This window comes from Dipodomys spectabilis, unplaced genomic scaffold, assembly GCF_019054845.1.
Source record: "Dipodomys spectabilis isolate Male_0828 unplaced genomic scaffold, ASM1905484v1 ptg000002l, whole genome shotgun sequence".
NCBI classification, from domain to species: domain Eukaryota; kingdom Metazoa; phylum Chordata; class Mammalia; order Rodentia; family Heteromyidae; genus Dipodomys; species Dipodomys spectabilis.
In genome coordinates, this window is record NW_024870679.1 from 36419397 (window position 1) to 36445076 (window position 25680).

General features: G+C 38.8%; 2 protein-coding genes across 9 annotated transcripts in view; one reads left to right on the plus strand and one right to left on the minus strand.

Annotated features, from left to right (window-relative positions):
• The window catches only part of Mier1 (MIER1 transcriptional regulator), a 56938-nt gene extending 37502 nt beyond the window's left edge, over positions 1 to 19436 (minus strand). The window contains exons 1-5 of one of the 7 annotated variants that reach the window (XM_042679580.1): positions 18886 to 19436; positions 17625 to 17725; positions 14664 to 14737; positions 5887 to 5911; positions 5711 to 5747 (exon numbers count right to left, since the gene is read on the minus strand). In XM_042679580.1, the coding sequence (XP_042535514.1) occupies positions 5711 to 5747; positions 5887 to 5911; positions 14664 to 14737; positions 17625 to 17725; positions 18886 to 19339 (691 nt within the window). In that variant the 5' untranslated portion in view covers positions 19340 to 19436. Of the gene's footprint in view, positions 1 to 5710; positions 5748 to 5886; positions 5912 to 13293; positions 13537 to 14663; positions 14741 to 17624; positions 17726 to 18435; positions 18452 to 18500; positions 18666 to 18885 lie in introns of those variants that run through there. The other 6 variants (XM_042679549.1, XM_042679535.1, XM_042679541.1 and 3 more) reach the window with 6 other exon arrangements.
• Dnai4 (dynein axonemal intermediate chain 4) overlaps positions 19254 to 25680 on the plus strand; it is a 61634-nt gene continuing 55207 nt past the window's right edge. The window contains exon 1 of one of the 2 annotated variants that reach the window (XM_042679507.1): positions 19254 to 19312. In XM_042679507.1, coding sequence (XP_042535441.1) covers positions 19266 to 19312 — 47 coding nt within the window. In that variant the 5' untranslated portion in view covers positions 19254 to 19265. Of the gene's footprint in view, positions 19313 to 21196; positions 21202 to 25680 lie in introns of those variants that run through there. The other variant, XM_042679515.1, reaches the window with a different exon arrangement.

Here is a 25680-nt window from a genome sequence, read left to right on the forward strand (position 1 = left end):
ACTATAATTTGTTTACTATGTACCAAAAACTATGATCAAGCACCTTACATGCATTATCTCAATTAATCTTCAAATAATTGTAATAGTAGGTATTACGTCATTTAAGAAGGGAAAAAAGTAGCCAAGTATGGTGATCCATGTCAATAACCTCATTTACTTAGGAAGTAGAGATTTCAGGATCATGGTTTGAGGCCAGTCCAGACATAAATGTCAGAAAGACACCATCACCAAAACTGACCCATATTTGGTAGTGTACAATTGTAATATCAGCTTCGGAAGAGAATAATGGTCCAAGGCTGGCTTAGCAAAAAGCATGAGACCCTATCTGAAAAATGCTGCAAAGCAAAAACCAGGGCTGTGACTCAAATAAGACTTGTCTAGCAAATTCAGGTCATTTCAAGCCCTAACACTACAACACAAGATTTAAGGTTTGTAGAGTATAAGCAGAACCTTTCCATTCATCAAGTATTAGGCATTAAAGAAGAAATCTGACTTCTGGGATGAATTCAACTTCTCTAAGTCCTCTTAGTATCCTAACCTCAAAAGAAAACTTGAGGAGGACCTCTGTTTACTAAGATGAGTGAATTGTAACACAGGTCAGATGGCAAAGCACTTAGAAAATGCTATGCTCTTTGAGAGGCATAAAACAATTGATACTAACAAATTAGATCTTTCTAGATTACAGTAAAACAGAATTAACAATAAAGTTCTTAAATGTTTTAAAAAAGAATTTAGAAAAGTACAATGTCTTAATTTCTCCCAAAGTCAGAAATTAGCATGATTTCCATAGGTTACCCTTGTCATGGCTAAAGGACTAAACACAAGGGTTCCACAGGAGCACAATTTGAGCAACACTAATTGGGTATACTTTTTAGTTTCAATTGTCTACATCTGTATTTTCAAGGGAAATTTTGTCTGAAACTTTTTGGTAACCCTGGGAATCCTGGCTAGAGATGTACTAAGAGCATGGCCTTGGTTTTAATTCCCAGACCTACAAAAACCTAAAGCCTCCATACCAAAAATCTATCCAAAAATCTTCTGGGACACTAAACAGTCAGTAATTAATATTAAGAATGATGCTATATAATTTTCTTCTCCCCTGTAGGCAAAGATATCTTTTCCCCCTCAAAACCTCATACCTTCTTTACATGAAATTATCCAAATATACAATTCTTTTTAGTTGTTGGTGTTAGTTATGGGGCTTGAACTCAGAGCCTGGGCATTGCCTCTGAGGTTTTTTTGCTCAAGGCTAGTGCTCTAACACTTAAGAGCCACAGTGCTACTTTCTGGTTTTCTGGCAATTAATGATATACAAGAGTCTCATGCACTTCCCTGCCTGGGCTGGCTTTGAACTGTGATGCTCAGATCTCAGCTTACCAAGTAGCTAGGATTATAGGCATGAGCCACCAGTGCCTGGCCTAATATACAATTCTTAATAAACACAGATATTGCCAAAAGTAATTATGATGAATTCCTATTTAATGTAATCTTTTTTTTTTCTTTTGTAGTACTGAGGTCTGAATTGAGGTAACATTTGCTATTGACACCTGCTTTAACCTCTTGCTTCACAGTAGACACAGGGTATTTGCAAGCACAGGTTTCTAAGGAGAACATTACTGAGGAAAAATCACCAGTACTCAAGATGCAGAGATCAGTAATGGACTGCAGAGTGCATTTTCCTTTTCTCTATAAGGCTATACAACTTCTACTAAAGACATGCCTCCTCTCAACAAATGTAAACATTTACTTTGTCACTTTTTATCTTAACTGTTACCTTGTACTTGGGACAGCATTTGCTTTTTGGGAGACATTTTCATAAAACTAAGGGTAGCGAAACAATCAGCAGACCACAATTAGATCACTGAGCTAAATCGTCATGATGTAAACACAATGATTATAATGGGGGACCAGATGAGATCTTCTCTGCATCACTGAGCCACATAATGAATGCACAGAATTAAAACACTTTTTTTGGTAAAAACTTTGTGTAGTAAGTCCAAGAATAAGTTAAGCATAGTGCAGAGATAAGTTTTCTCATGCTTTTTGTCCAGGACTGAAATCTTTCTAACTTCTACCTTGTAGCTGGGATTACAGATATATACCATCATGTTTGGCTATTTATTTTTACAATATATCATGTGAACTCATTTAATGACTTTAAAATTTTCTTCCCTTCTCTTAATCCCCAAACCTAATGGCTATTTTCTTACTCTGCTGTAGTTTATAGACAAACTACTCATGATTATGTAACTATAATTACTAGCATTGGTTCCAAAGTATACATTTGCAAGATCTTGCTGACTTTGATTACCCAGGCTAGTCTTGAACTACAATCCTCCAATCTTTGCCTCCTAATGGGATTTCATGCAATAAGCTACACTCACCTGTCCTTACAATTATACTCTTTATCAATTAAGAAAAAAATCAAGCTTGTGAGTAGATAGCTTCATATATAGTATTATTTGCCTAGCTAAAGTCCCTCATTTTTTTTTCACTATTTATAAAGACAATTATATTTAGACTCTCCACTTTAAAGCCAAGCACTAGTGACTCAATACCTGTAATCTTAGCTACTCAAAAAGCTGAGATCTGAGCACTGAAGTTCAAAGTCAGCCAGGATATACAAATCTGGAAGATTTATCTCTATTTAATCAGCACAAAAGCCAAAGTGGAGGTATGGGCTTAAGTAGTAGAGCTCAAGCCATGAGTGAAAAAAGCCAAGCAAAAAGTGCAAGGCTCTGAGCTCAAGCCTTGGGGGTAAAGGCAGGGAAAGGGGAACATAACACTTTATTCCCCAACTATATTCACTATCAAAGTGCAATTTAATGTCTCCCTTCTTATTCCAATTTCTTTGTCATACATACATTATATCTTTACCTATAAGCTTTCACTTTTCTTAAACTGACCTTTTTATTTCATCTGACATTTTATTACATTGTTCTATTAGTCTCTGTCAATTGCCAGGTCCATTGTTAGCTAGGCTGTTTCCCAGGGGAGAGTTACAATAGTAAGTTTTTAAGGGTAGGACGTCTAGTACTTTGTATAAATATTTTCCTTAAGAATTGAGGCAAAGACCACTACTTTGTTATAAAATTCCATAGTGTAGGATTACTAAAATATATCCTATCTTTTCAAAGATTCAAAAATAAATTTATTTTATGTATCATATTCACTCATTTAATGACTTTAAATTTTTTTCTTCCCTTCTCTTAATCCCCTAACCTAATGGTTATAGTCTTATTCTGCTGTAGTCACAGACAAACGATTCATGATCACGTAATTATTACTAGCATTGGTTCCAAAGTATATATCTACAATGGGCAAAACTTTTTATAAGTGCACAAAAAATTATTTTTACATGAAGCTGGAATTACTAATGTTTTTCATAAATTTCATAATTACTTACAACCCGTATTACTTATGAGAAAAACATTCCTTTGGGCCAGAAGTTCAGGACAACAAAAAACTACCTCAAAATATGTTTCTCAGCCTGAAAACTATATTAAAAAAAAAAAAAGGCCGGGTACCTGTGAGTGGCTCACATCTATAATCCTAGCTACTTAAGAGGCTGATATGAGGACCATGGTTTAAAACCAGCGGGGGCAGAAAAGTCGGTGAAACTCTTATCTCCAATAGACCATTCAGAGAGCCAGATGTGGTCCTGTGGCTTAAGTTGTAGAGCACTCACCTTGAGCACAAAGTGGCTCAGGGACAGCGCTGAGGCCCAGAGTTCAAGCCCCAGGACCAGCACCAAAAAAAAAAAAAAAGGTAATACATTGTAAATATTCAATACATAGCAAAAGCTTCTAAAGACATTTGCATTCTTCTGACTCCATTATTCTTCCAGTATTGCCTATGCTAATGGTAACTAAGAAACCCATTTATTACCATTTTAGAATAATTAATTTTATATACTTGCTGACAAAATGACTTAAAAATTCATAAAACTACCTATATTTGCAATATATTAATGAATACTAGAATCTTTTTTAATTCTACATTCTAAAAAGGATATGGTGCTATAACAGGGGTTAAATTACTTCCAACATCAACCATCCAGAATATACTTTCAAACCAGAAGTTAGAAAGAATGTTAAGTTTCAGACACTGAGTTTCCGAAATGTCACAAAGCTTAAATATACTTTACTCTTAGGTGTATTATAAAAGGGCTTTTTTTCAGGTGGAATAAAAATAAAATTTAGTGTAAAGTTAACATGTTTTTTAGGTGGGAGGGTGGTGTGTGTGTGTGTGTGTATGTGTGTGGTGTGTGTGTGTGTGTGTGGTGTGTGTGTGTGTTGGTCCTGGGGCTTGAACTTAAGCTGGACACTGTTCCTGAGCTTTTTTGATCCAGGCTAGTGTTCTACCAATTAAGCCACAGCTTCATTCTGGCTTTTTGGTGATTAATTAGAGATAAGAGACTCACAAACTTTCCTGCTTGTGCGGGCTTTGAACTGCCATCCTTAGATCTCAGCCTCCTGAATAGCTAGGATTACAGGTGTGAGCTACTGATGTCTAGCTGACTAAGTTTTTTAAAAGAGGTCTGGAAATAATTTAGTTTAACCACAATAGAGCACAATTCCATTTGTATTTAGGAAAAAGGCCCTAGACCATTAAAAAAGGGTTCACGTTAAGCATTAAAATTTTTTTCCATGAAATTTAAAACAGAGATTGCTCCAATAATATGTGAAATGCAGCAATGTGGAATGTATCATTGAATATTCAATATATGAGATATTTTAAAATAAAACATTACAGTGCCCGAGTGCTCTATTGCCACACTTTTTTACTAGGTTCTTTTTAACCCCATACTGTACACAGAGAGCATTTTTCAGTTTTTTAATCCAATTTTTGTTTCCTGAAGTTATACTTAAATTCCCAAGTATAAGCTCAACCTCTATGAAAGTATATATGGATGTTGCTCTACCTTGATAAAGTTTCTGGAAAGACAGACAAATAAAGTACTTTTTCCTCATTACAACCAATTATTACCAGTTCTGCCAAATGAGGAGAACCCTGTATCTAGATTTTATGCAAATGCTCTAAATTCTTTTGTGGCCCAGAATGGTCCAAATACTGTAAGTTTGCAACTTCTCAAAGTAAAAGAATCAGAATTGGGCTGGGAAGGTGGCTCAGTAGTAGAGCGCTTGCCTTGCGTGCCTGAGACCCTGGTTTGATTCCTCAGCACCACATAAGCAGAAAAAAAAAAGTCAGAAGTGGCGCTGTGGCTCAAGGAGTAGAGTGCTAGCCTTGAGCTGAAGGGCTGAGGGACAGCACCCAGCCCCAGAGTTCAGGCCTCATGACCGGACAAAAAAAAAAAAAAGAAAGAAATCATAATCATGTTTGGGGGAGAACATACAAATCTGAAATGTAAAGTCAGAAAATACAACTTACACCTAACTCAATTCTAAGAATAACTTTATTAATTTACAACACTAAATATTTATTTTACATAATTTGCTGTCCCTCAGTAAATACATTAACAGTATTTTTCACAAATAAAACATTTTGAATTTCCTACACAAGCCTACAATTTCTAAGCTAACTGATATCCTTTCAAAAATTAGACTTCATACATATTTCAAAATCAAGCAACAATTGAAAACTATATGAAAAACATGAGATAATTAATCAAAATGAGAGAGAGAGAGAGAGAGAAAGAGAGAGAGAGAATCCAAAAATAGTCATGAGGATGACCTCACAGCAGCCTCACCTGTACTTTCATGGGCAGTCAAACATTTCATCCATTTCTTTTTCCCCAGAGAAAAGAAGCATTCAGAAGAAAAGCAAGTCAGATGATAGTCTAACGCCTCTAGCTTTTATATGCAACTAATAGGACAAATGTTAGTCAAATAGAGATTTAAAAAATATAGGAAAAAAAATACTTACCTGGACTTGAAGACTCAACAGATGGCTGAGGAGAGGAGAAAAGAGACAAATTAGTATTTCTGTACAGTATATCATCACAAACTTCACAGGAACTATAACGAGTACTATGACAGTAAAAACTATAGGAAGTTTTAATGTCTGAATTACTGAATACAAATTAAAACTTCCCATATCATCATTTCCCTTCCATTATCTTTAAAGACAGAAAAATCTTCAGTGTTCCTGAATCTACAAAGACAATAATATGAATCTGATTCAGATTTTAAAAGAGCTGTGCCTCAAGTGGTACAATGCCAGCATTGAGTGAAAAAGCCAAAAGCCAAGATTGTTTGAATCAAGTCCCAGTTCTGGGGGGAAAAAAAAGAAAAAAGAAAAACTTGGTCTTAAAACATATGGATTAAGAAGTAGAATTTCAGGTTGTGCAGTTTTCTGAAACAGATTTTTCACCGATGAATACTACAAAAGCAAACAACACACAAAAGTTTGCTAACAAGAAAACTGTTAATTGCTTAGATAAATGAGTTATGAAAAGGGAGGCAGAATCAAAAATATTTTAAGCAAAAATTATGTTATGAAAAAGCAAAAGGAAAAATAATTAAAATGTTATTTAAGTGCCAAGTACTATGTTAGCCAAATAACATGGTTTTAAGTCATCAAAGAATTAGCCAACATTCAAGTAAAAGTATAGAGAGGTTATGTTATCTGAGGAAGGTTGCACAGATAACCACTAATTATGTTTCCTTTGCTGTACTACTGTATCTCTTGTAAGTTTGAGCATAAGCAACTAGAAAAGTTAAAGATAAAACTGGTAGCAGCTTATTTTAGTATCAGTGTGATTTTGTTTTATCTTAATTCAGTTAATTTACAATCATAAACAAGCCATCTTCAGTCATAAATTCCTTTCAAAGGAATTAAATAAAAACTGAGAAGATGCTTAAGCCACTAGGCATGGTCCGTGTCCCAGCTACAAAGGAGCCATAAATAGAAAGACTGTATTCTGAAACCAGTCTGGCAACAAACAAATAAGCAAACAAAACAAAGCCCAAAAATCAGCAGGGTACTGGTGGCTCATACTTGTATGCCTAGCTACTCAGGAGGCTGAGTTCTGAGGATTGAAGTTTGAAGCCAGCCAAGGCAGGAAAGTCCGTGAGACTCTCATCTCCAATTAAACGCCAAAAAAGCCATTAGTGGAGCTCCAGTGGTAGAGCACTAGCTTTGAGCACAAAAGCTGAGGAAAGCACCCATACCATGAGTTCAAGCCCCAGGACCAGCCACCCCCCCCAGTTCAAGCCCCAGGACCAGCCACCCCCCTCCACCCCCGCACTCCCCCATGCCCAGCAAACAAAAAATACCAACAAAAATAAAACCCTCAAGACCAGCCACCCCCCCACCCCCCCATGCCCAGCAAACAAAAAATATCAACAAAAATAAAACCCTCAACACCCTACACACACACACACACCCCTCTAAAGCAAAATGGGCTGGTACACACACACACACACACACACACACACACACACACACACACACACACACACACACACTCTCTCTCTCTCTCTCTCTCTCTCTCTCTCTCTCTCTCTCTCTCTCTCTCTCTCTCTCTCTCTAAAGCAAAATGGGCTGGTTCAAATTATGGAGCACTTGCTTACCAAGCATGATGCCTTGAGTTCAAACTCTAATACCACCAGGGAAGAAAAAAGGCAGACTCACCAGCACTAAATAATAAATACCTTACTGATTAACATTTTATTGATAGTTACCACTTTAAATTTATGAAAAAGACTCATTTACTTTCTACTCATTAAGATATCACATGTAAAAGTGGCAGCATTTGCAGTTACAAGCCACACAATAGAACAAAGCCCAAAGCTAAGGAAGATCATACTGGAAGGTTTCAAAGACTATGATCTGACTGAAAGTAAATCTAGATTAGCACAGGGAGAGGAATTAGGGAGGGTGTGCCTGCAGATATATTTAGTATCTATACATTGTAGTATTTGATATCCAAAATAAAATTTAAATGTATCAGTGTACAAGGCAGGAATGAAATTTGTATTCAAGTTAACTATATTCAAATAAATCACAGATGAGTTGCTGGCATTTGATAATAATTCAAACTGTGAATATATTTTGTTGAAATAAAGTGATTATCTTTTTAGGAGAATGTGAGTTTAGTATCACAATATAAGAGGTTTCAGTGCAGAGTGAAGGCAAATTTATTTAGATATAAAAGACAATAGCAAAACTGACTTACATTTATATACCAGTATATGCTTTAAAACACATAAGTTACTTGACAATAACCATAAATCTGCTAACAATACCTACGCCCATGTACTTCTTTTTATAGATTGGTAACCTACGAATATAAAGCCAACAGATCAAGGCAGACCTTAACAATCCCTAACATTTGTCTTCGTAAGACTCCTTTTATACCTTCCAGAGAAACTATTAAGTATTTTTGTCCTCTTCCTTCTTCCTCATTACTCTCTCTTCTGCAATGGTTTATCAGTTTAAAGCATGTTTAAAATATGAGCACAAAATTATCTATGTCTCTTTAGAAACTAGTATCTAAAGAAACAATCACTCTCCAGGGTAACCTGCAACATATGTCTTTTATTACTACAGGGAATCAGAAAGGAAAAGTATAAGGAAAATGAAATAACAAGTAAGCAAGTCTTTATTTAAAATATACTCATAGACTATGGGTAGAAATATGAGTTGTTTCAACCATCCTGGATATCATTTGCCAACTGTCACACTTTAAAGGAGCACAAGTTCTATGTATACCACAATTAAAAAAAAAAAAAAAAAAGAAAAAAATTGGTATCTATCGTTTAACTAGTTAGAAATGATATATAGTTATTCAAAGCAGTGGAACCTACTATAAGTCCATTTAAAAAAAAGACAGAAGTGTTTGGGTTGAAAGGGGGAACTCTAAATTACCCACAAGTAAAAGAAAGTATAGAACATGAAGTAAACTGAGCTAGAATATGCAGTTTTTTTCCTTAGAAAGCTGCATAAGAATCTATTAATAATACTTCTAAGAAATTGGTCAAGAGGGTTTTTTTCATTTTCTATTTTTCTGTACTGTTGGAATTATTCACTTCCACATTTTTACTTACTCTTTTAACAAGAAAGTGTTAATCTTGTTGAATTTTCTTTTATTTCTTTTTCCAGTTTTTAAGAAAGCATACTATTTGATACTATTTATAAACTATAGTTTTGAAAAATTATTGTCTTTTTGATACACATTTATTTTATCTGAGATGGCAAACACAATACTAAACAGATATATATAAAGTGTAATGAGGCTAAATCCACTGAGTTCCACATTCACCAATACATGGACATGTTTCACTGACAAAGTTGCTAGCAGTTATAACAAATACTCAATGCCTCAAAGGCATTCAAGTATTCTTTTTATCAACATAGTGTAACATGTTTCACAAAGGGAAAATCCGGTCATTTGGGAGAGAACTGTCTCAATGTTCCTCTCAAGCCAATTCCATCACCAGTTAATTAACTGTACTGAGCTAACACATCCTTAGGAATGTAGAGGTTAAGTCATATTCACATAGCAATGGAGACAAGTACACAAGTTTAAGAGTTAGGGACACTAATCCACGATGAAAGTAGCAGAAGTACTATGCCAAAAGTTTGCCATTACACTTACTCTTACAAAATTATGTCATTTAAGTCTGTATTACTATTAGGAATACTATTAGTCTTGGGCATGCTTCTTCAAGTTAAAAGGAGCAGACTGACTACAGTAATAATGGAAAATAAAGCAAGACATTCAGAAACCTGAGTTCCAGTCTCAATTGTGCCAGAGATTAATTGTCCAATCTACAACAAACTGCATAACTTTAAACAGTTTCACTTTTCTCTATGATAATACTTTAGAATTTTGAAGTTTAGTTCAATTTCCTTTAAGACCTAAGTTCTCTACTTTTATTATGAATTGCTCCAAGCACAGCTAAATGGACAAGATTGAATATCTATCTGTCTGTTTGTCTGTCCATCCGTCTATCAATTTTTTTGAGGGGAGAGGGTTACTGATTTGAACTCGTGGCTTCTATCAGGCACACTACTACCCCTTGAGCCTCACTTCCAGTTCTGAATTTTTTTTTCTTTAAATTTAGAACTACATGGGAAAGATATCATTTTTTAAGAAGCTGTTTGGTGGTAGTACTTTGTACATTTCTTATCTTCATAAATATAATGGTTATACACGACAGAATAAAGCTCAACAGAGTAGCCTCCAAGCAAGTTTAAGTCACTGCAATGTATTTTGAAACCATGTGGATAAAAAAAAATATGTATATATATATATGGACATGTTTGGAATATCAAGCACAAAATTTCTATATAGCTGTTCACTTTTCAGAAAGACATACTTACACTCAAATGGAAGTATTTTTTAAATTATTTAGGAAGTTAGTTTTTTTACTAGAATGATCTGACAGTAATTTACTTCTTTATTCCTTCCACCAAACCTTCCTCGGCAAGGTTATCAAGTACTTTGACTTTTACTCTTTTTAAGACTTTGATGCAACACTGAAGTTCTTGGCTACCTTGGATAAAACCCTTAATAGCTCTGAAATATAAAATCTAAAAAATTCATTGTCAGTATGGAGATTAATTTAAAGCTTAAATCAACTGCAGTGAAACAAGATTTTGAAAACAAAACAAAAACCACAATCCTACTTCCTTAAAAACTAAAATCCAAGTACATTAATGTTAAGCAAGGAATCTGCTTTTCAGATAGATATGATAGCGAATAAAAACGTTTATGTATCAGTTTTGGAAATAATGTACTTAAAACTAATATACTAAGCTAATCTGTTAAAAATGTTTTCTCTTTATATTACAGAAATGTAGCTCAATGAAAAAGACAGGCCCTGCACTGGTGTATGGCTTTTTGTTTTCCTTAGGAAGTCTCTTACATGTTTACAAACTCTGAAACAAATGACAAATTATTCATTCCCAATGGTATCTACATCACATTCCTTATAAACCCAAAGGATCAACTATTTCTTCTTTCTTTTCCTCTTAAAATGGGATTACCCTATAATTTCCATTCTTTAAGTGTCTCCTTTTAGGAGGGTGGGAAATAATCTTAAGAGATAAACAATGAGCATTAAGGAAATATGCTCTTCTAACATATTAAATGTTTTCAGTGTTATCACAACTGAAGAGCCATTAAATACCGATTTATTAAGAGGATCATATCAAGTAAGAAAAATGTGTATATTTTTTATTACATCGAAAGAAATTTGTATTCTAACATACAAAAGGTCAGTCATTCTTAAGCCGGAAACAACAAAAACCCCAAAAGTATACCTATGTTTGTGTAGAGGCATTCTTTTTCAATAACCTTCAATGTCCCCCTCAGTTTTATCAAGTACGGTGAGTAGTTTTAAACCAAGCATTCTCCTTCATCTATTTTTAAGCTCATCTTAAAAATCACCCCAATTATTACAGTATTGACATAAGGAAAAATTATTAATTTTAATTTTCACTTTACTGGACATCTTGCCTTCAAGAGTATAGAAATTAAAGTTCAAGCCATTATGAGCAGCACAATATATAGAACATATATGGTACCATATTTTATGTACATATATATACGTATATGTGTATATATAGCACACTGCTGTTTATCTAATGAGTATTCACTGAAAGGGGGTCTACTGAAAACTAATTGTAAATCCAGTTTACTAAAGGTAAATCCAGTTACATAATACTCCTTTCCCTTATGTAGGAAGAAAAGTAATACAAGAATAAGATTCTCACAAGAAAAGTCTCAGAATACTGAAGTGTTTGGTCGTAGTGAAGCCAAATGTTACTGCTAACTTTCTGCCTTGAAATACAATTATTTAACCTTAAAAAACTTGAAGAAACAAAATAAATCTAAGAAAATTTAGCTGCAAATCAGAAACGTTAAATATTTTAAAATGCATACTGGCAGCAAACATTCCAGCTACACTAAAATCTTTTCCTACTTGAATAGTAAATTCACCAGGACACAAATACAAAGCCAGTTGCCTTAAAAGAAGCAGAAATAACATACTAACAGCGATTCTAGAAAACCTTTACAAGTCTCTCCATTTGGCCTCCATTATCTAACCATGTTTCTGTATTTATTCCAGGGTTTAAAAATGATATTACGGTATCGAAAAAAAGTATCCACCACTGACTTCACTTAGCAAATAAAGGAGTTGAAAACGAGAGGGAACCGGGGTATTAAATAAAATATACTTCCTGAATCGACTTTTAGGTTTTATTGGAATCATGAAATCACGGAGTCGTGGAGTCTACAAAAGTACTGCCTTATGAACACAACATTTAAGAGTGGCTTATCTCAAAGGAGACAGAACATTCCAAATATATCATTTCAGACTTCAGAAATAAAGAATAACGAAATTCTTTCACAGACAAGAAAACTGGTAAACAAACTCCACGAAGCTGACGGTCAAAGGCTTAAACCAGAAGCAAAACCGAAATTTCCAATTACATGTACTAAGTTCTACTTAATCATAGACCAACAGTGGTTGTTTGCCCACCCAATTTTGAGGGCCATACATACACAAGATCTGCCGTAGGGGCTTTGGGAACTTGTTGGGGGGGGGGGGGGTGAGCGGGCAGGGCTGGGGACTGTGGCCCAGGGGCAGTGATTGCCTAACGTGAGCAGGACCCTTGGGTTTCATACCAAGATCACACCGAAAAAGGAAGAAAACGAGTGAAGAAAACCCACGAAATGCTTCCTTCAAGAAAAGGAAAATGTAAGATAGTGACATAGGAAGCAGCGTTAATTTGGGAGAGAGAGAGAAAGAGAAAGGTGGGTCGGGGGCGTGGGCAGGGGTGGCTCGGGTCTGGGAGGCAGAGCGGGACGGCTGGAAGCCCGCTCGGAGGGCTGGGAGGGCCGGGCGGCGGCTCCGGAGGGGGCTCCGGCCGGGCAGCCTCAGGTGCTCCCCGGCGGACGCGGTGTCGGCGGCGCACGGGTGGGGTGACGCCGAAGGGCGCAACAGCATCCCGGCCGGGGAAGGAAGAAACTTCGCGGGCAGAGCGCTGGGTCCTCCCTCGGCCCCGACCACCGCCCGGCAAAGTTGCGCCACAGAGAGCGAGCGTCCACCGCCCCCCCCCACGCTCCCCGTGACTACGCAGCACCCAGCCCTTCAAAGTGCCCCCCAACTCCAACTACGCCTCCGCTGCCTCCGGACCTGGACCGGTCCCAACTAAGTTCCGAGCAAAGCTCCCGCCTGAGCACGGCCGGGCGGACAACAGGTGGGCAGCGGCGCCGGCAGGGCCGGGCCTCTCCTGGCCAGGCCCACTCCACTCCTCCCCGGCCAGGGCCCGGGGGCGCCCGGCTCCGGGACGGGGAGGGGGAGCTCGCTCCCTTACCTCCGCCATGTTTGCCGTACTGCCGGGTCACATCTCCGCGGCGGCCGCGGCTGGGTCACGGCCAGAACCCGGATGTGAGAGTCGGCAGCGGGACTCCAGCCACCGCTGTCTCTGCCGCTCCCGCCGCCTCAGCGGGAACGCGCAGGAGCCGCCCGAGCGCGCGCCCGCCACACCCCACTCCGCCCCCTCGCGGAACCCCGGCTAGGATGCAATGGAGGGAAAAGGCCGGCGAGGACGCGCAGAAGCGGACGCACGCGGGCCCGCAGAAAGGCGGAGCCAAGGTGGGTGTGGGGAAGGGGGCTCCTGGGCTCAGCGCCCCGGCCCACGAAGCCCCGGGAGGGGGAGCTCGAGCTCCAGGAGGCCTGTGGGGAGCAGCGAGGTCAAGGGAGGGGGGGGGGGGGGGAAGCCTCATCCTGCATTTAACAGCAAGGGGAAAAACACGATCTATTTTACAAGCCAGTGGTTTTTGAAGTGCATTTGCTGGAAACGGATGTTGCCCGGCCCCGACGGCCGCGAGAACTGCGCTTTGAAAGCGGTTATCCCTGGACAGATTGCAATTCTCGGTGGGAAATATAAAATCCCATATCCCCAAACCTTGGCCGCAGCAAAGATTAAGAAAAGGGTCTGCTGGGGAGTCTACCATCCCCAGATCTCACTTTGTGATGCCAGTAGCAGCATCATTGTGCACGGCTTCAATTTTTTTTCACAATCAGACAAAACGATTTAAAAAAAAACAAACCACCTGCTTTAAATGGGTATAAATAACTCCAACTTGACTTGCATGGAGGGATAACTTCCTTCTTCGTAATGCCTAAAATGCCTGCAAGAGTCTGTTTTAATGTATTACCTTAAGAGTTGCCAATTGGCTCTGGCTGATGAATGCCAGGGCCAATGACTTCAAAGTAACAAGCAGACTTCATTCCTATTTACTATGGTAGAAGCTAATACAAAGGAAATATTAAAACCACCAGGGAGGTATTTTACTAAGCCAAAAGTTTAGAAGTCTTATTTTTAAAAGACCAGTTTTGCGCCCTCGAATCCTGAATTATTATTCTTAATGAAGTTTTAAAAATGATTACTAAAGTCAAACATCTGGGTGATATTCATTCCCTCTAAATAACATACCAATGTTAAAATACATGGCATAAACGTGTACATACAGTTTTTCTTAAAGTTCATAATTATAGTGCAATATTGAGGAATGCTATTTTCTTCAATTTCTATTCCCTTAGAATTCTAGACTCTATCAAGCATTTTCCTATTTCCAAAAAAGCCAACATTAACTTAAAACTCATGCTCAATAATAATTTGAGTATGAATAAACTGCATTTACAGGCACATGAAGTAGCTGCTAAGTGAAAGGACATTACCTGGTAATTTGACAGGAAAAGAGTCCCCAGACAGTCTGTAAACCAATTAAACATAAACATCTGATGCACATTTTCTACTGAAAGAAAAGCAAGGGAAAGAAGAGAAAGGAAAACTTTAAGGTACCCAAGTCTACAAACAATGTTTACCACAACTGTACTGTATAGTATTTTCATTTTATTTTAAGTGTTGTTTCTTTCTCTTTCTCTCTTTTTTTTTGTGCCAGTCCTAGAGCTTCAACTCAGGGCCTGGGCACTATCCTTGAGCCTGTCTGTGTTCAAGGCTAGCACTCTACCACTTGAGCCACAGCACCACTTTCAGCCCTTTCTGTTTATGTGGTACTGAGGAATCGAACCCAGGGCTTCATGCATACTAGGCAAGCACTATACCACTAAGCCACATTCCCAGCCCTTTAAGTGTTTTTTTTAAAAGGATTTTTTGAGGGAATAAATATTTTAGCACATGTATAGAATTTCTAAGAGTTACCCTGTGAATTATGTTAGTACTTTTGACTTGAAATAAAGTAACTTTTCACTTGACACATTTAAGAGCTGAAGCCAAAGAAGAAGAATGTGATTGGACCTGATGTGGATATAGACAAAATCCCTAAGAGCTCAGAAGTAGAAAGGAAGGCTTCATGCCAGGGGAATGAAGTAAGATCGCCCACTAAAGTAAGTTTGTATGGAACTGAGCCAGCTACCAATGGGAAAACTAAGAGTTGTTGAAATATAAAGTATAAGAATAACTTGGTTAGGTCCAGTCAGTCTTTGATTCTTCACTTAAACAATCAACACAAATCCCAACTGGAATAAAGAGCAGATCAGGTCCCTTAAACTACTGAATCTTGAAAAGTAGAAAATCCAGTCAGAACCATTTTTGAGTGGGTAATTATCTTACTATTAAGTAGCATTCAAATTTATTAATATTATGATCAATGTTACTAACTTTAAATGGTAGCATTGTTTAGGGGGTAAAAATCCTATTTTTCTTCCTCTTTTTTTAGAAAATAGACATGGCTTCTGGAGTTTTTTTTAGGCAAGAAGCAGCAGCTCTAATACTGTAAGGCACAGGTAACACATTACTAAGGAATTTAGAATACTTTCATTTTATACTACTGATACACCTATCTTTAAATTTTTCAGGAGCCATCATAATTTAAACGAAGTCTTTCTTAAAAAACTCTTAGGTATCAAATGTGTAAAAAGCAGTGACTGGTCATAGAATCCTAGTTTTAGATGGGCCTTTAATCAGTTTTACCCAGTGCAGTTAGGAATCCTTCAGAATGCTTCGGCTACTAGCCTTTTTCTCCCTTTGTTAAATGCCTCCAATGACTTACTAAAACTCTTATTAAAGAAGCTTGCCTTTTTACTAAAACAGTTCTAATGTTTGGAACAGTGATTCTTTTAGTAGGCTAGAATCTACCTCCTTGTTACTTTCATCCTTTACCCTCAGTTCCTTCAGCACTTTGTATTAACTGAACAGAAATCTTTATTGAAACACAATCTGGGTTATACTTGCATTACAAAAAAAAATATCTTTTTACAGGACATGATAGAGCTAAAGGCATTGAACAGTTCATTAATTATGATCTGTTCAGTACTATTACTTCTTCTGTTATTTATTAATCCAAAATAGTAGCTTTTTAAAAATTATGTAGTAAAATGTTTAAGGTTAAGTTAAAAAGTATGGTAAATACCAATTTTATATGAGGTTGGTGGGTTTATGTCCCAATATAAAAAAAACACATTATAAAAAGACTGAATAAATGCCTCATCTCTTGTCCCCATTTCTAAATGCCTCCTTGTAGAAATGGCTCAAATGGTAGAGAGCCAGCATTGAGCAAAAATGCCAAATAAGAGCCTGAGGCCCCGAGTTCAAGACCCAGTACATATACAAGCAAATAAAAACTAACGGCATCCTTGCTTTCAAGCAAACCAAAACTAATTTTTACCACATGAAGCTACTCAGAACTGCTATTATATTGGGAATTTGCTGGATCAATTTACTGAATCCTACATTCAAAATGATTAAATGATTTTCATAGCAGCTATAAAGCACATACACATAGATCCCTCATATTTCATTTTGCTTTTCATGTCACTATTTTCCTTTAGTCAGTACCTTAAACTAGCCAGTAAATAAACTTGACAGTTTACATATGTCTAATAAATGTGACATTTTATTCAGTATCAACAATTCAATCACTATATATATATTTGTACCATATAAACATATCTGTTTATGCAACTGAAAGTTATTTACAAAATACATCATAAAAATGTTTTTAACAATTTTAACTGTGGGTCTGATTGACTGAAATAGGTGAACATAAGTAAAGCATTAAAAATGAGGTTTAAATCTAATAATTTTCGGGGTCCATAGCTCCTTTTTTGAAATTATTTTGTAAACTCCTAAAATTTGTATCTAAAAGTGCAGCCCCACACGGGATCTTCAAGATATAGAGGTAAAAATTAGTCTTGATGAAAATGTTTATATACTTAAAAAAAAAAAACACACCATATTTTTAAGGCCATTTTAGCCAAAGTGAGTTTTCCTTTAGTAGACAGAATGCAGGTTTCAATAATGCATTACATTTGGGAACCTGGCATTTACACCTGCATCTACAATAATACACATCATCTTTATGTTAAACAAACTTTTTTTTATTAATGTCAGCCTAAAATACTTATATAGCCTTTTGGTTCTTCAAAGAGAAGTTCTGGGTTTTCACTTTATAATTTTTACAGTTTTATCCAGGGCTCCACTTCATCAGTATATTACAAACTGATATGTTTATAGTTCATACATTGTTAATGTTATCTTTGTATCACCACATTCTGGGAATTATTGACCCATTAACTGTTCTCCAACATTGGAACATACAGAATAATAATATGATTTTTATATCATTTGAGGGAATTTGAATTTTCCCTCCCTTAATCTCCAAGTGTGCCCCTGCCTACCAGCATCACATCCGTCTTGTCTGCATTGAATCTCAACCAGTTGGATCTTAACCACGTCCGAAACTCAGCCAGGCACTGGGAGAATCGAGCCACCACACCATCTGGATTAAAGGAGAGAAAGCCTCAGTAGCAAAAAGACAAACCATCGTATCACAAGCTCACATTCACCCTGTCTTATATTTTTTTTTAAAGATGGCTTGTACTGTTACTAAACGCATATTATTTTTTAAAGAAGGCTTGGAACTAGGTCAAGGACCCCAAGGCAATTTTTAAAAAAATATTAATGAACCTTGAGCCACGCAATTTGTCGCCAATGGTAAAGGAATAAAAGCAACCCAATCCACATGTTGCTGCATGTCAACCGTGAGTGAAGCAAGAGGGCTCTAAGCTCAAGTGGCCTGAGTAGCTAGGCCGGTCATATATAACTCTTCTGCAAAATCACACAATTTTAGCATTGGAGGAAGTTTTAAACAGGGAGAACTGAAGCCCAAGGAGGGGTAGGTGACTCGCCCAAGGTCATACGGGTTGGCAAGGACCGCAGATGGGCTGCAGTCCAGGCTTGTCTCCCGTGCCAAGCTAAAAGGACAAGGCTCCTCAAAGGCGGGAGGGACATGATGGGAGGAGCTCGATCCCTCACAGCAAAGCCCTCTTCGATCGTCTCGCTTCGTTCCCTCCCGTTCAGAGGGCAGACAGGCCCAGGATCCCGCTGCCTCGGTGCAAACGGGAACCTCCCCGCAAGGCTGGACCACAACTAGAGGAAATACAAGGGAAAAGAGGTGGAGTCACCGGGGACTTGTCACTTAAGACACACCCCGGGCCGGGGTCCAGAGTCCACAGGAGAGAGGGGCGGAAGCGAACGGGGCGAGGCGAACTCACTCCGCAGCGGATTTTCAGCCCGCAGCGGACGGCCAGGGAAATCCGCGCTGCCGCTGCTGCTGCTGCTGCTGCTGCTACCACCGCCGCCGCCACCGTCACCGCAAAGGCAAAAAGACCCGGCTGCAGCCCCGAGGCGACGGCGGGAAGCTGCGCATGCGCCCCACGGCAGCAGACGCCCCCCCCCCCCCCACCCCACACTCCCTCAGCGCGGCCCGCCAGGCAAGCGCGTTCTCCGGAAGCCCCGCCCCGGAAGTACAAGGTCTTCCGGGAGGCGCTCTGAGGTGGGGGGAGGGGAGGGAGAGAAAGGGGACTGAGGACACCTCCGGAGCCCCTCACCCCAAACGCGAGTAGGAGCGGGGAGATGGGTTGTGGAGGCTGCACTTACAGCCGCCGCCGCCGCCGCCTCCTTCGCTGCTCCCGCCACCGCCTGAAGAAGCCCCATCCATCCGCCCGCAGCCGGGAGACTCAGAGCCTGGGAGGGGCCTGGGGCCCGGGCCGCCCGCCTCCGCCTTCTCGTCGTCGTCCGGAGCGTCCTCCGGCTCCACCAACCCTCTGCCCTCCCCTCCGCCTCCGCCCTCCTCCCCGGCCTCGAGCCGCCAGCCAACCGCGCGGCCGCTTGTTGAACCGGGCCTCCCCGGTCTCCATGGCGCCCGGCAAACATTCCCGGGCGTCCGCCTCAGCCGCTGGCCTCGCCGCCGGCGGGGCTGGGACTCGCGGAACGGCTCGGAAAGGGGGCGTCCGGCCGCCCCCCAGCCCTCGGCCACCATGCACAGCTCTTCGACCGACAGCCGCAAGCAAGCAAATCCCACGTTGTAAGTTCCGGCGCCGAAACTAGTCATCTGGCGTGGGGCCCGGAGGGAGCCTGCTAGGTCCTTCCCGTGGATTTGGAAAGGGATTGCCTCACTACCTCGTCTGGGTTCCGAGGGCAGCCTTCCAAAGCTCCCGGGCGCACGGCTCTTTCGTGGTCTTAGAGCCCTTCTTCAAGCCCTACTGCCGTTGCCCTAGCAAAACCCCGGTTTGTTTGGGGCTACCCTTCCTCTTTTCTTCGCCCAGTCTGCAGTCTTCGGACTTGATTTTCCAGTCTGTCTGTGCTGGATGCCAGGTGCCCCAGACTGCAGACCGAACGTTTGGGTAGCCGAGGGTTTTTCTGCCCTCTCCGCGATACCTCTCCACCGTAAAATGCTTTCCTCCTTAAAGCATTCCACGAGCCCAGGGAAAAAAATCGTAACAGCTGTGCGGACTTGACTGTTCCTTGGGGCTGCTCACTTAAAGTTTCCCACACCTCCAAGTCGCTTTTGTTCCCTTCAGACACTCAACGTGTTTTCTACAGGCTCTTCCTGCTCAATTAAGGACGTGAAGAAAACCTCACATTCACAGTCACAAACACTTTTTTGTTGTTGTTGTTTTGTTTTTTGATGGGAAAACCTTTTTCTCTGCCCACACCCGTAATCCTAGCTACTCAAAGATCTGAAGTTCCAAGTCAGATATTAAGACTGTCATCGCTAATTAGTCACCTAAAAGCCAAAAGTGGAGCCAGGGCTCCAGTGGTAGACCCTTAAGCAAAAAAGTTAAGGCGCTGACTTCGAACCCCAATATTAGCACCAAATTAAAAGGATTTGTGAAAGTCAATTAAGAGCAAATAATCAAATACAGTTAGAGCTTTTGTTCTTAACTGACTCCACAAACAGCTTTGATCTACGTGATCACTTCTTGACTTATCAATACTTCCTTTGGACATGGGACACCACTTATCCCTAGATCTTCCCTCGGTTCAGGGCTACTTCTTTTCAGAATATTTTATAGATACCTATTCATCTCTCCCATGAATACGTATCAAGGATTGTGTGGTCTTAAAACGTTATCACTTTGTGCCTTTAAAAGTCTTGCATTCTTGTGATTCATAAGGTGGTTTTGTTTTGTTTTTGTCGGTCGTGGGGCTTGAACTCTGGGCCTGGGTGCTGTCCCTCAGCTCTTCAGCAAAAGACAAGAGCTCTACCACTTGAGCCACAGGGCCACATCTGGTTTTCTGGTGGTTAATTTGAGATAAGAGTCTCACGGAGGGCTGGGAAGGTGGCTCAGTGGTAGAGCGCTTGCCTTGCATGCTCAAAGCCCTGGGTTTGATTCCTCAGCACCACATAAGCAAAAAAGAAAAAAGCCAGAAGTGGCGCTGTGGCTCAAGTGGTAGAGCGCTAGCCTTGAGCTGAAGAGCTGAGGGACAGCGCCCAGCCCCAGAGTTCAGGCCCCATGACCGGACCCTCCCCCCCCCCAAAAAAAAAAAAAGTCTCACGGATTTTTCTGCCCGGTCTGGCTATCCTCCGATTCCAGCCTTCTGAGTATCTAGGATTACAGGCGTGAGCCACGGGCTCCCATCGGATTCATAAGTTTTTAACTCCAGTAAAGACCTCGCCCAAGGAAACACTTAAAATATTTGTAACATCTACATTAAGAAGTTAATATGCATCTCAAAATTATATCTTAAATGGAATTTAAGATACCTCTTATCTCACTGCGGAAATTTCAAGTAGAAATTAAGTAACTGTCCTATTGTGTAGCTGCCTGCTCTCCTTGTCAGCACCTTCAGTACAGTAATTAGTACAGCTTTTCTGCTCAAAACCTTGAAGTTTGCCCCATTTCTCTTGGCATAAATGCTCACATTTTTACAGGCTCCAACAGGATCTGGGTTTTGGACTCTTCACCTGAGGTAATGACACTCTATAGGGGTTATTCCAAATCACAATTACACGCTTCCCATTTCTGGCTCAGAGCATTTCTTGTTTGTACCCCAGATAATCTTATGAGATAAATTTTCTAATGTCACTGTATATAGAACAATACTTTCTCCTCACTTTTCAATCTTGTACTCTTTTTTTGTTTGTTTCTGTAGGATTTATCTACACTGGTATTATGTACCTATGTATTATAGGACAGAGATTTTTGTTCTATTCACTACTGTATGTACTGCCTATAATAAAGAATATGCTTAATATTTGTTGGCTGAACAAAGTAATGAATGAGGATGTACCTCAGATACTATTGTCTGTTTTGTTTTTTTTTTTTAAGTGGAAATTCCGAGATGGAACAATTCATGTGAATTGAAACAGACAATCCACAGTAGCTGAGTGCTGTTAAAAAGTTCCTTCGGGAATTTTTTAAATGCCATTCATTTAGGTTTACTATTAAGGCAAAGATATAGTGGGAAATGGGAAGTAGTATAACTTTTACTTTTTGAGGTAGGTATATTATCGAAAAGTTTCAAACACTAAATTTTGCAACAGATTGAATTGACTTAAGGATCTTCCCTTCATTCTTCTCTTAACAGTTTATTCCTCATCTTGTAAAAGATCTTGAAATTTTTGTCAACTTAATATGTTTATTTCAGTTCTTCCTATTAGATTCTTTCCATTGGCTTCACAATGTAAGACAAAGCTATTATGGTGAAAGTCACTAATTCATTTTGTCACACCTTTCTCTTCCCAGATTCTTTATTCTAAGTCCTTACCTGTTCTTTTTTCCTTTTTCTTTTCCATATATTTACCTATCTTTGCATATTATCCACTTGTTCTACTAGAGTTTCCAGCATATTAACTAAACCTATTTCATACTAATGGTCTGAAAACTGCAAACTTTGTGCCTTATCTGAGTATGATTCTATTGCTTGTTTTCTCTCTTCATACTGCTTTGTTGACTTTTAATTTTTTGTTGAAAATACAACATTGTATGAGCTTTTGGTGGATTTTTGTGTTTGTGTGGCTAGGAATTAGGCTATATTTACTTTTTGCCATAGGTATGTCTAAGGTTTCAATTTCCTCAAATGTCTTTTTTGTTGTTGTCTCTTTTTTCGTTTCCCTTGGAGACTCCTTCTTAAATAAGAGACTGACCTTGCAGTTCTTTCAGTTATAATTCCTTTTTATGCAGGAGCTTTGCAGATGTGGCAATAAGGTGCAGGAAGGAGGGATTCATTCCATAAAATAACGAGGTCTCTTTTTAGTGGGCCTTTATCCTTATCCTTGAGATGTGACTTTTACAAGTGTTCTTAACATTTTTTTTTTTAAGTAGGAAAGGATGGCTAATTGGGTTAGTTACTTCCTTTCACCATGTCAGATGTTGGCAAAGGTTGATTAGGCACTAATAAAATAGTATTCCTTGGGTATAGACGTTTAGTATGGAAAACAGAATGTTCTAGGTATATTTGAGAATTATTGTTTTCCATCTACCTTCTAGACTCCTGAGCAATTTTTCTTTGATTTTCATCCTGAAAACCTGGTAGGTGTCTAGAGATAAAATGGAAAATGTGGAAGTATCCTAAGGCTGAGGGTCTAGAATCTTTTGTTTCTCAAGCTAGCCCGCACTCTACAGATTAGTCATTTAGTTTTTAAGTTTTCTGATCTCTTTGTGGCTCATGTGGTAGTTTCTGCTCCCTGTAAGCTCCCTGTAAGATTTTTCCTTTTTTCATAAATCTTTCCAGTGTCAGTAGTTGCTTACCTTGGGATGTGATAATTTCCACTTTATTTAGCCTTTTGTGAGAACAATAATAATGATTTTTAAAGTCTTTTCATAATGAATGGGCAGTAGAAAGAAGTCTGTTAATTTCTTTTATAATCTCTTCTCGTCATTGCTTCATTACCTAATGTGGAAGCTACTCATGGATGTGTAATTGTAATAAAGGTTTCAAAAGTGACATATTCTGTGTGCTTTCTTTTATGTTTGAATTTTGTGAAATGGCTCATCTGTTTGTTTCCTCTTCCTTTCTGCCTCCAATTTCTCTCCTTGACCCTATTACTTTCTTTTTATTTCTTTAGATTTTTTTATTGTAGGACTGAGTTCTTTATCTCCATGGTAAAATTTCACATCTTAAATTTCGGAAGCTGAAATTTATTCTTGCTTTTTCAGCTCCCAAACACATAGCTCTACCAAGATATCATTTGCTGATGTCTAAAATGGAATGTGTCTAGAATTTTTTTCCTTTTCTTTAGAAGGAAAATGTAACTATCATTCTAATGCTGTGAGGGGAAGGCAGTATGATTAACTTCCATTTCCAGTGAAAGAAAGAAACATTAAAAAAGTTGCCCAAGGATGCATATAGCCTATGAGTTACTGGATAAACTGGGGCATTTCAATTGGCCATGTTTAACTTCCCTTACACTCATGTTTAATGAGCCACTTAAACATGGTTATTATATTTCTCACATGCTACAATAAGAATTAGACTAAAGACATGGCTCAATTGGTAGAGCCAGCCAAGCAAGCTAGTTGGGTATATGTTCAGACCATAGTACTAACAAAAATACCAGTACAATGATAAATAGATTGTAGATATATATTTTTCAATTAAAATTATTTTGTAAAGATGATGTACGTAAGGGTTATAGTTATGTAAGCCAGGTAATGAGTACATTTCTTTTTTGATGTTCACTCATGCTGGGTGCTGGAGGCTCACGCCTGTAATCCTAGCTACTTAGGATACTGAGATCTGAGGACCCTGATTCAAAGCCAGCCTGGGCAGGAAAGTCAGGAAAGCACCAAAACCAGAATTGGAGCTGTGGCTCAAGTGGTAGAGTCCTAGCCTTGAGTACAAAAGCTCAGGGACTGTGCCCAGCCCTGAGTTCCAGCCCCAGGGCAGGCCTCCAAAATAAATGTACACCTAAGCAACTAAAGAATAGTTTCCTTTAATGAAATTGGAAGAACCACAGGAGAAGTGGAGAAGTGGATTTATTGCACAGGCTTAGGTGGTGGCAAAAATAGCAGGAGCTTGTCCTTGGACATGGAAGTTTCAAACATGTCCAGTAAGCAGATGTATATGAGTCTTTCAAAAGAAAGATTGAGTTATAGATACATGATAATTTTATATCAATGTAGATAAAGGAAAAGGCCAAGGATGAATATTACAGAAAATTTAAGAAGAAAGCCACATAAAGAGAATGTTCTGCAATCCAAGTTTAACAAAATTTTAAAGAATGAGTAACTGATTCAAATGCTGCTTAGTGTGGTGAAAAAGTCAAGCGACCATTAGATTTAGTACTCAGTGATTAGATCTTGATAATAATCCTTTTGATGAAATATAAGTGGAAAACCTTATCAAAGTAGATTCAAGAGAATGTATAAAAAGATTGTAAGAATAATTTTCCAAAGAATTGCTATAATTTTAAACATCAGTGACTGGTAGTTGGAGGAACTGATTAATACAAGTATTTCTTTAAGGTGGGAAACATAACAGCACATTTACAAATTGCTGGGAATAATTGGTATTTTTTTGTGCAAAAGAAAGATAATTGCTAGATCAATATCCTTGAATAAAAAAGAGGAATGTATTATGCATGTAGAAAAATTGACCTTAACTAGAGTAATAACAGAGTTAACAAAAGAAATAGAGAATATAGGTAGTAACCTGTAGATTCATAGATGTGACAATAGTAGTACGTGGAAGTTACTTAATTGGTTGAGTCTTCTCATTTAATCAGATGAAAATAAAAGTTACTTTCACAGTGAGGCGTTCTAATTTGAGAAAAGTGTAGAAATAGTGACATTGGAGCTTATAGTAAAAAAAAACAAACAAATGAACAAAAAAGCCTGATAGATTTCTGGCACATTAAGGACTCAGATTAAGTGAATAATTCGTAGTTTAAGACTTGTTGTTGTGATTAGGTTTTTAGATTTTCAGTTTTTTCTTTTTGAGGGCAGTACTAGGGATGGGACCCTGACTTAAAATATAGTGTACTGGGGCTAAGCATGGTATGGCACATGTCTATATCCTTAGCACTCAGGAAATGGAGGCCAAAGGATCAAGATGTTTAAGGCCAACCTCGGCTACAGAGCAAGATCCTGTCAAAAAACAAATAGGTAGGCAGATAAATACATATATACATATATATATATATATATATATATATATGAAATGGGAGGCATAATGTGGCCAAAACATTAGATATTTGCCATTTAAAAAGAATAGTTTATTTCAGTTGACAGAAGAAATTTGTGATAATACATGAGAAGTGGCACTGAAGACTCAAGAGGTAGAAGGAAGTAGAGAGATGCACTGTGGAAGAGAGCTTTTATTATGATTCCTGCCAGGTGTAATGGGTAAGACAGGATACAGCAAGCTTAGAATTTACTTTGAATAATTTCAATGGGTTCTTGGTCTTAGAGGTTATCTTTATGGGTCTGGCATTTGGCCATGGAATAA